Source organism: Aethalodelphis obliquidens, unplaced genomic scaffold (assembly GCF_003676395.1).
Source record: "Aethalodelphis obliquidens isolate GAN/ISIS:26980383/991018 unplaced genomic scaffold, ASM367639v1 scaffold5, whole genome shotgun sequence".
Lineage (NCBI taxonomy): Eukaryota > Metazoa > Chordata > Mammalia > Artiodactyla > Delphinidae > Aethalodelphis > Aethalodelphis obliquidens.
Window position 1 is genome coordinate 23,030,302 of NW_020837949.1, and position 10,744 is coordinate 23,041,045.

A 10,744-nucleotide genomic window follows, 5' to 3' on the forward strand; every position below is an offset into this window, starting at 1 on the left:
AATTCACCAGTAAAGCCGTCTGATCCTCGGCGTTTCTTTGTTGGGAAGTTTTTGATTACTGATTCAGTCTGTTCACTAAGTATAGTAATATAGTCTATTCAGATTTTCTGTTTCTTCTGGATTCAGTCTTGGTACATTGTATGTTTCTAGGAATTTGTCCATTTCATCTGGATTATCCAGTTTGTTGGTGTACAGTTCATAGTATTTCCTGTAATCTTTTTTATTTCTGTAAAGTTAGTAGTAATGTCCCCACCTTCGTTTCATTTCTTTTTGCTTGGTTAAAATCTAGATAAAGGTTTGTCAATTTTGTTGATCTTTTTGAAGAATCAAATCATGGTTTTTCTGTGTTCTATTTTATTTATCTTTGCTCTAATGTTTATTATTTGCTTTCCTATGCTAGCTTTGGGCTTAGTTTTTTCTTTTTTTCTAGTTCCTTAAGGTATAAAGTTAGGTTGTTGATTTGAGATAATTTTTCTTTTTTTAATTTAAGTGTTTATGTATAGCTATAAATTTCCCTCTTAACATTGTTTCACTGCATCTTACAAGTTTTGGTATGTTGTATTTCCATTTTCATTTGTCTTAAAATATTTTCTAATTTCCCTTCTTTGACCCATTGGTTGTTTAAGAATTGATATTTAATTTTTACATATTTGTGAAATTTCCAGTTTTCCATCTGTTAATTTCTAGTTGCATTTCATTTTTGATTGGAAAACATACTTTCTGTGATTTCAGTCTTTCTGCATTTATTAAGACTTATTTTGTGGCCTAACATCTAGTGTATCCTGGAGAAGTTTCAGCCTTTTTGAGGTACATTTCCTGTTTCCTGCACTGGGTCCCAGCTGAAAATCTGGACTATTTTCCAGGCCCCCTCTTCCTTGGCAGGCTCTGAATTCTACTTTTCATCTCCCCAGTCTCGTGTGACTGCCCAAATCTCTTCAGCTTTTTAGCCTCTTGTCTTCTACTTTCAAACAGGCAAATTCCTTGTGGAGAAAGGTGGAGCCACATATTAGGCTGAACTCTCTGGAATCTGTGGCCTCATGTTCTGGATGTCTTGGTAGTTCTGATGTCTTCAAACAAGTTCTTCTTGATATTTAATCAATTTTTTTCTACTTTTTTTTGGCTGGAAGATTGGTGTACAGCCAGCTAGTGTGGTAAAAACAAAGTTGAAACACTTGATGAATGCTATGAATGCTAAGGCTTCAGGTATAAAACTAATTCCTGTATGTTAAAAAGCTTCACTATGCTTTCCAAAAAAAAAAGTGTAATTTACAAAAAGGATTTTATGATATCATCTGCATCTTTGTTTTTTAAATGTATATCTTGGAGATACTTCTATATTAGGGCTACAAATCTATATTTATTTTTAAAGACAGTTCCAAAGGACACGTTAAAAAATATTTCAAACATCATCAAAGGTGCTTGAAAAAGAAATCTTCTTTGCATCCCTACACCCAAGTTAATAGTTCCGCAGAAGGAAATATTTGTTTTGTTTTGTTTTGACTTTTGGTTCTGCCCTTCATTTTTGAGATCTTTACTTTTAAGGAGATAGAAATGTTTGTCAGAAAGACAGATAATAAGAATGATATAATTGGTATTTTTTGCTGGTTTCTGCCATTCAAATTAAAGCACAACATGACACTGTACAATCAATGAACTTTTTCACAAAGGTTCTGACCTGGTGGGTTGACAGTTAGATTTCACTAGGGAGAAAGACTTCATACTAGTTTAATTTAATAGGCAATATTGAGTTTTGTTTGTTCTAAATTTTGTTTTTTAAACACAGATACAGAAAAACCACACAAAACAAATGTATAACTTGGTGAATTAAGGTAGGTCTTTGAGTGTCTTTTAATCTGCAGGTTCTTTCTCTCCCTGTTGTGTTGAGGAATCTGGGCCTTTTGACCTGTTGAGTTTCCTACAGTCTTGATTTTGTTGATTACATAGTTAGGATGCAGTTCTGCTTTCCCCTTTATTTCCTGCAAATTACCTCCTAGATCCAGAGGCTTAATGAGATGCAGATTTGATTCTCTTGTCCTTTTGGTGATGAATTTGAGGAAATTTTTGAGCAAGGCTCTGTGAATGATTCTGCTCCAAGAGGCATCCATTTGGTGGATGGGTGGTCTGGAGGTTCTAAGATGGCTTCACTTACATGCCTGACACTCTGGTAGGAATGGCTGGAAGGCTTGACTTAACTGGGCTCCACTTGCTTTCCGTGTAGTGTTAGGTCTCTTTACATTGTCTCTCCAGCAAAGTCTCCATGTTGTCTCTCTACTAGAGTAGTCAGAGTTCTTAATGGTAAGTGTTAAAGAATATGTGGACATATATTAAAACCACCACAGTAACCAATGAATATTTTGGGGAGATAGTTTGTTGTATTTTATCATTTATCCATGAATCTTGCTTGTAGCAGATATTTCTGATGTGTTCTAATGGTGGTGATTTTCTATTTCCCTCATTCCTTCCACATTTATTAACTAGCATTCTTCTGTTAAAAAAGATGTCTTATATCCTGCAAATAACCTCTCCCCAGTTATTTATTCAGTTGTTATTTACATCAGTATGGACTCATGGATATTGTTTTATTTTTGAATTATAATCCAATACTGTCATAATTTGTTACTCCCAGGTTTTCTAGTTTAGGCCATTGGGAGCTTTTTCAGTTGGCTCCTATGTCCTTTGGACTTTAGGCTAGTTTTTATTTATTTATAATTTTTATTATTGCTTTTGGCTGTGTTGGGTCTTCATTGCTGCACACGGGCTTTCTCTAGTTGCCATGAGCGGGGGCTACTCATGGTTGCGGTGCACAGGCTTCTCATTGCGGTGGCTTCTCTTGTTGCGGAGCATGGGCTCTAGGTGCGTGGGCGTCAGTAGTTGTGGCTCGTGGGCTCTAGAGCGCAGGCTCAGTAGCTGTGGCGCACAGGCTAAGTTGCTCCGCAGCATGTGGGATCTTTCTGGACCAGGGCTCGAACCCATGTCCCCTGCATTGGCAGGTGGATTCTTAACCACTGTGCCACCAGAGAAGCTCCTAGGCTAGTTTTTAAAATGTTTTTCTGGCCTACTTTCTTCGTAAGCGTGCTATTCTTCTCATTATCCGCACCGGCTCCCAGTTGCTATAGATATGGCATTTGAGTTTATTTATTTGAGCTTGTTTATTTGAGCTTATTTATTTGAGCTTATTTCTTGTGAAATTAGTTTTTTGAACTTTTGGAAGGAGGCATAGTTAAGGATAGTATTCCCAACTTCATAGAGCTTCCTTTTCTCTTGTTTTCAGATAGTATTTACAGATATGGTAGTTTGATTTCTAAGATTTCCGAGCTTTGTTATTACCTTCTCCTTTTTTTCCTTTGTCTCTGTTGTACTTGTCCTGTATAGAATTGACTTTTCACAGCAGTTTCTCCTCAGTTTGGGGCCCTGCCCTGGCTTTTCAGTTTTTTGTTTTGTTTTGTTTTGTTTTGTTTTGCGGTACGCGGGCCTCTCACTGCTGTGGCCTCTCCCGTTGCGGAGCAATAGGCTCCGGATGCGCAGGCCCAGCGGCCACGGCCCACGGGCGCAGCCGCTCCGCGGCATGTGGGATCTTCCAGGCTGGGGCACGAACCCGTGTCCCCTGCATCGGCAGGTGGACCCTCAACCACTGCGCCACCAGGGAAGCCCACTTTTCAGTTTCAAGAGTTTATAGAGGCTAGATTGTTCCATCTCCTTAGACCTTGCATAGGCCTCTTTAACTCATTTGCTTTTGGATTGGGCAAAACCTCTTCTGTTTTCATCTACAGATTCATTCCCTGTGCTTTCTAGTGAATACCTGTTGACTCTTTTGATATTCTCTGCTCTTAGATCCATTAGATACCCTATTGTTTCCCTCTGCTTCTGCCTTTTACTGAAGTTGAAACAGGTCTTACAGATGTCACTGGCTTGTCCCCATCCACTTATATTTTGGGGTTCCTGGAGATAATTAGATAATACCTAGTTTTGTTGTAAATGTCTGTAGTGCTTTGGTTTTGCTCTTTAGTTGCTCTGTTTTTATGAGGACATTTATGGTGATTCCAAGGCTGCTTATTTGCTATTATATTTTAAAGTATCAATTTGAGGGAGGTATATTTTGATGGCATATTAAATCGTAGATGTGCTTGGGTTACTGGTTAGATAATGAATGGCTAAAAACTGTGGCTTGGAAGATTTTTTGTGACAGTATGCTAGGGGTAAAAACGACAAAAAATTAATAAATACATTTTATCTAGAAGGAAGTTAATGTTTCATGCTTGTTTTTTCACCAACTTATTACTTGATTAAAGCTAAGTTTTATGTCATTTATCATTGTGAGTTTTAGAGTCTTTTCAGTTTACTTTGGGAACTGAGTCTTTGGGAACTGAGTCTTTTCAGTTTACTTTGGGAGCTCATACAGGCCATTTCCTTGACTTGCCATTTATCTTTGGAAAGATCTTGAAGAATCATTGTGTATTACTTGTGAAGTGCTCTATCTTCATAAGAAATTGAGTAGGTAAATCTCTGATCTTTCTTTACAGTTGGCTCTGTTCCTGAATTGGGATTGAAAAAGATTTTCAGTCCATTATTAACAGCCCATTTTAGCCTGCTCCCACTCCCATGAAGAGGCAGTTTGGTATAGAATTGCATTAGAATTTATCGCTTTTTAATTAGTTGCCTACTTTATACTGCATGAGTTTGTGCCAAAAGTTATCTTTCAAAATAAGGCTTTGTTTTATAACTGTTACTAGCTGTTAGAGACCAAATTCTATGCTTTTGCTCTCTTTATTATTTCCATAGATGCTCCTGTGGAAATGATTTTAGTCGCATATACAGTACTGTGCCAAATATAAAAACATTAGAAAATAACTGAAGTATGTGAAATAGTTTTTGTAGTTTTAGTCAGGTCCTAAAGATTGAAATGTAGGCCTATTGAGACCAATATGAAATATATTCTCCTACTTATAGATATATTAAAATATCTTCCAGACTCAATTCTTAGAGTGAACAAAAGCTTACTTATTTTAAGTGGAAAAGAGAAGAAACATCCAACCTATAGATTAGGGTTGGAAGCTATACAGTGACATTTTAGTTTTAGTAGAAACTTTTGGGACGTTTTTCTTTATACTCTCCCCCCTACACAATTAATAATTCTAGTCAGCAGGATTAGATCTGTTTATTCAGTTGATAACTGTCATGCCTTCCTACAATTAGAAGATTTTAGGTAATACTTTTGTTGAGCACGGCCTATAAATATATACCGTAGTGTGAAGTTTTGGCTGAATTAGTGGGCAATTTAGCTTGTCAGATTTTTCTTTCATTATACTTTGGTCTAAATAAGTTTGTGTATGTATTGAGGTTGTATGGCATAAACGTTGTTTAGAAAAGTAGTTTTTAAGACTCTTTTTTTGTCTGATCTACTTTCAGGTTCACGCATGGGAGATTTCAGACCAGTTGTTACAGATCCGGCAAGATGTGGAATCATGCTATTTTGCTGCACAGACCATGAAAATGAAGATTCAGACCTCATTTTATGAGCTCCCCACAGACTCTCATGCCTCTTTACGGGACTCATTACTAACCCATATCCAGAACTTGAAAGACTTGTCACCTGTCATTGTAACTCAGGTAAATCCTATGCTTCTCATTAGGAAAATTTGTAAGACCATTTGGATTTATCAAGTTAATTTTGATTGACATTGCTTGCTAGCCCATGTGAAGTGATGTTAACTTTTTTACAGACTCATTGCTATATTCTTATAGGTGAATAGAAAGTGAATATTTAAATCTTTGTATTCATCTTAGAATTCATTTGATACCAAACTAGAGTACCAAAAAGTGGAGGAGGTGACACACACACACACACACACACACACACACACACACTCCGCTGTTAAAATTGTAGATGGTAAAGTACTGTCCTGGGTCAGAAGTCTACATACCTGTCTTTTAAAAAAAATCCTTTCTAGACTGATTGGCTAGTAAAAGTCTCATGAATGAAGTGGTGAACTAGAGCATCTGGCCTTTCCACCTTAGGTAGGGAAATACATTAGAAAGGAAAACTAGAAGCTTTAGTGAGTACGTACTCACATGTGTTCTCTGCTTGGCGTAGAAGTGTTCTTGCAGGGGAAGTAGGCTTTTGCATAAGCCTTCAAGATAAGACATGAAGAGAAGGGAAATGGCAATCCATTACTTGAGGAGTGAGTCAAAGGGCTGACTTTGTCAGTGGCTTTGGCTTTTTGGCAGAGTATAATTTATATGTCCATGAAGTTCTGTGGTATTGCCAAATAAAAGTAAGTATTGATATATTCTGAGGAAAATCTATAGTCTGTTCTTTCTGACTTTTTTTGTTATTTTTTTGGTTTGGTTTTTCATTTTTAAAGGTTGACTTTTAAATCCCAGCAATTTGTAGTTAACCCAGAAGAATTTACATGATACGTAGCTGTGGGAGTGAGAAGGAGGGTGGTGTCACAGTTTTAGTTGTCATATTGTTTGGAAGAAATTTAGTTTCTTTGCTTTCCAGTTAATATTGATGCTAACTCTGTTTCTGTTCATCTGTCTATTCATTTATTTAATCTCTTTTTACTCAGCTGGCTTTAGCAATAGCAGACCTTGCTCTACAGATGCCTTCCTGGAAGGGATGTGTACAAACATTGGTAGAAAAGTAAGTAACTTGTATTGACTATATGCTAGCGTTTACCATTAACCTAACACAGAGAAATCTGTTAGCAATAGCTAGACATTTGGCCTATTCCCCCCAAACTCTTAACGTAGAATTATTTATTAACCTTTGTTAGATTAAAAGAAAATCATTTAAAATTTAAATACTACAGAAATATGTCATGTGGGACCTAAAAGAATTTCATAGTTTACACACACACACATACATGCGCTTCTTGAATTAACTACAACGACTTAAAAGAACTTCATAGTTTACACGCACACACACACGCTTCTTGAATTAACTACAACAACGTATTTCATTGCCTTGTGGATCACTCCCACTGTCATATCAGTGGTTTTTATAAAAACATTGTCAGAATGTTTAAGATTATATTAAATTGAAAGTTGTTATGAGTATACATTCTTACCAATTGGGGTTTATTTCATGCCTATAAAAGGGACAGTATTATTTTTAGATACATGGAGCTTGCTGCTTTGAGTAAAGTATTTCCTCTTGGTCTTGGCAAGATAATCTTGATATTTGCTTGCATTTTGGCATTTGGTTAGGAAATTATTTTTGAGCAAAGTGGATGTCCTTTTTACCACCAACTATAGTGTGTCATTAAAACCTTTACGTGGATAATTTATTTTTTGTTTTAAGAAACTTTTTATTAATAATATTAATATATACTCTGAAAAAATTTTAGCAGTATGGAAGCTTTCAAATTAAAAAGTAAATACCTTCCCCTCTTCCTATTCCTGTATTTTATAAGTAACCACTATTGGTGATTGACTATATAGCCCTCTAGACTTCCCTTTAAGCATTTTATTTTATTTTATTTTATTTTATTTTATTTATTTTTTAATTTTTAATTTTTTTATTTTTTTGCGGTACGCGGGCCTCTCACTGTTGTGGCCTCTCCCGTTGTGGAGCACAGGCTCCGGACGTGCAGGCTCAGCGGCCATGGCTCACGGGCCCAGCCGCTCCGCGGCATGTGGGATCTTCCCGGACCGGGGCACAAACCCGTGTCCCCTGCATTGGCAGGCGGACTCTCAACCACTGCGCCACCGGGGAAGCCCCCTTTAAGCCTTTTAAAATAAATAAGTGCGTATATATTAATATGCACACACATGTATTTTTTTCAATTGTACGTAAAAATATGTTCATATCCTTTTTTTTGCTTAATATGTTGTGGACATCTCACGTTATGACATAGGTACTTGTTATAATGGTTGTATATGTTCCATTGTATGATATCTGTAACCTTTTTTATCCTGTCTAATTATGGAGGACCTTTATATTTTTCCAGTATTTTTGCTATTATAAAAAAATACTTGTGCATATACATGTGTATGTGAGATTTTTCTGACAGATAAATTTCTGGAAGTGGAATTGCTGGGTCAAAGATTATTATGCAAGTTGAAATTTTGATTTCTAGATATCTTTCCAAGAAAGTATATCTATTTTTCTCCCCTTTAACAGTAGTGAGAATTCTACTTTTGTTGTTGTGGTTGTTCTGATGGCTGTTGTTATCTTATGTGATTGTGTGGGGCTGTGATTGTGAGTGTGGTGTACATTCTGAATAACTTATATCTCTCCTCTTTTCTTTCCTAGATATAGCAATGATGTAACTTCTCTGCCTTTTCTGCTGGAGATCCTTACAGTGTTACCTGAAGAAGTACATAGTCGTTCCTTACGAATTGGAGCTAACCGGCGCACAGAAATTATAGAAGATTTGGCCTTCTATTCTAGTACAGTGGTATCTCTATTGGTGAGTATGTTTGAAATACTGAGTTGCTGCCTAGGGGCAAAAAGCCTTGGTGGTTATTTAGTAATTCAATTACACTATTGTAAAATAGCTTTCTTAGCAAAATTTGACAATGATAATACGGTGGCATTTATATAATACTTTACAGTTAAAAAGTACTTTCAGAAGCTGTACTTTTTGAGCTTCTAAGTAATGCTTTGAGGGTGGTGGTCTCTGCATTTTATGAATGAGAAACAGGCTTTAGAGTGACACTACTGCTAATTCAGAGTTTGAACTCAGGTCTTCTGATTACATGTCCCTTGCTCTTCTGCTTCTTCATGCCACTGACTGTAGGCTCTTGATCAAGGACTGTGCTAAGGGAAGTGTGTATAAATTTACTTAAGGAAAGGATCCTCTCTAAGGGATGAATTGAGATTTTTTGATAGGGTGGTGGTACAGGACTTTACTTGACCTTTGAGCCATATCACAATTATAGATTAGCTAATACTACACCATCCTTTAAAAAAGAGTTAATTTTTGATTAGGTGGAAATTTTAATGCCCTAGACCACGGTGGGTAAATTTATGGTCCATGGGCTGGTCACCTATTTTTGTAAATAAAGTTTTATTAGAACACAGTCATGCCCATTCAGTTACATGTTGTCTGTGTCCATAATTTTGGGCTAAAACGGCAGAATTGAGTACTTTTCACAGAGGCCATATGGTCTGCAAAGCCTAAAATATTTACTGTCTGGTCCTTTATAGAAAAATTTTGCTGATTTCTGAACTACTAGATGGTATTAAATTGATTATCTAGCTCACATCTCATTTTTAGGTCTTTATTGTCCAGCTCAATTTTCTCAACAGTGTGGTTTATAATAGATTATTTTTCAGGAATGTGTTTCAGTACTTCAGCATCATAGAACTTTTTATTTGAAAAAACAAAATTTTGTTTAAAATTGTGTTCAGTTTGGTGTTAGAAATTCATTGGAAACTTTTTTAAGTTAAATGTATTTTTCAATCAACCATTCATTTTAAAGAAATAGTGTAATAGAAAATGTAGATAAACAAATTACATTCAAACCACGTGGGATCACACTATTTATTAATCCTTTAGCACATATCCTCTGTGAACATATGTACAGATTTTGAAAATCCAAATGAAAATATGCTCTACCTACCTACCCTTCTGCAGCCTGCTTTTCCAGTCATCCAGCTTCATCTTTCTATTTCAGTAAGTTTTTATATCATCTAATAAATACCTAAACCATATTCACATTTCCTGAGTTGGTCCTAAAATAGCGTTTACAGCATTTTTCCAAATCAGTATCCAGTCTAGAACCATACCTTGTATCAAATTATTATGACTTAATCACAGTCCCTCTTCTCCTTCTTTTTCAAAATGACACTGATTTGTTGAAGAGATTGGACTAGTTTTATAAAGCATCTTCTTACCTCCTGGATTTTCTGTTGCCTTGTCTTTGTCTCATTTAGTTTGTTTTTCTATTCTCTGTAATTCCTCTAATTGGAAGTTATATCTAAAGCAGCCCTACTCAGTAGGAATTCCTCAAGAGAATTAAGCCTTAAATGCCCTAAGGCACCCATTGTTTGTAATGAATTTTCTCCTGTATACCATCCATAGGATGACTGAGAAAATAGACACTCAGATCATTTTCTGCAGGACTTAATTCTTTCCCAGAACCCTGGTAAGAAAGACGGAAAGGCTTGATGGATTAATTTTAAAAGGTTAAACATTTTTGGCCACAAAACGTGTTAGATACTTCATGCTGCAGTTTATCACAAGTTATACTTTTTGGTTGACCTTCTGTTAGTGATGCTAGGATTGACTGGATTAGGATGATGGTAGTCTGATTCTTCCATTTATAAAGTTTGTTTCCCCCCTTGTAATATAATGCAGTTTGTACGAATGTTAAATTCTAGTTTATAATCCTTGCCTTAATAATTTCATTGTGGTTTGCAAAATAATGTTTTGCTAACTCTGTCTTTCCTTCTACATATACATTAGCATTCTTCTGAGTACCCACTAGAAAGGCAGGATGAATCTTAACTTTTAAATTTCCTGTTTTCAATATAAGGGTTTTGTTTTAAAGATGCCTTAAATGTTACTTTTTTCCCTGGCTTTCTCTTTATGCTGTATTATGGACCCATGGATTTTCATTGATTCAGGGTGTCCACTTAAGTTATTCTTCTGATGCTTTAAATGTTGTAACTTTGGCTATTGGAGCACTTCTTTACTTCCTAACAGAAAAAGATGACTAGTATTCATCTAGTTACTTTCATGCCCCAGATCTAGAATCCTTAGTTCCTTTTTTTTTTTTTTTTTTTTTTTTTTTT

At 35.9% G+C, this 10,744-nt stretch overlaps 1 protein-coding gene across 3 annotated transcripts in view; it reads left to right on the forward strand.

The window, feature by feature from the left end:
- Nucleotides 1-10,744, forward strand: part of TNPO3 (transportin 3) — an 82,279-nt gene that overhangs the window by 21,710 nt on the left and 49,825 nt on the right. For all 3 annotated transcript variants that reach the window (XM_027101967.1, XM_027101966.1, XM_027101968.1), the window contains 3 exons: nucleotides 5,407-5,607; nucleotides 6,570-6,643; nucleotides 8,258-8,414. In XM_027101967.1, coding sequence (XP_026957768.1) covers nucleotides 5,485-5,607; nucleotides 6,570-6,643; nucleotides 8,258-8,414 — 354 coding nt within the window. In that variant the 5' untranslated portion in view covers nucleotides 5,407-5,484. The remainder of the gene's footprint in view (nucleotides 1-5,406; nucleotides 5,608-6,569; nucleotides 6,644-8,257; nucleotides 8,415-10,744) is intronic.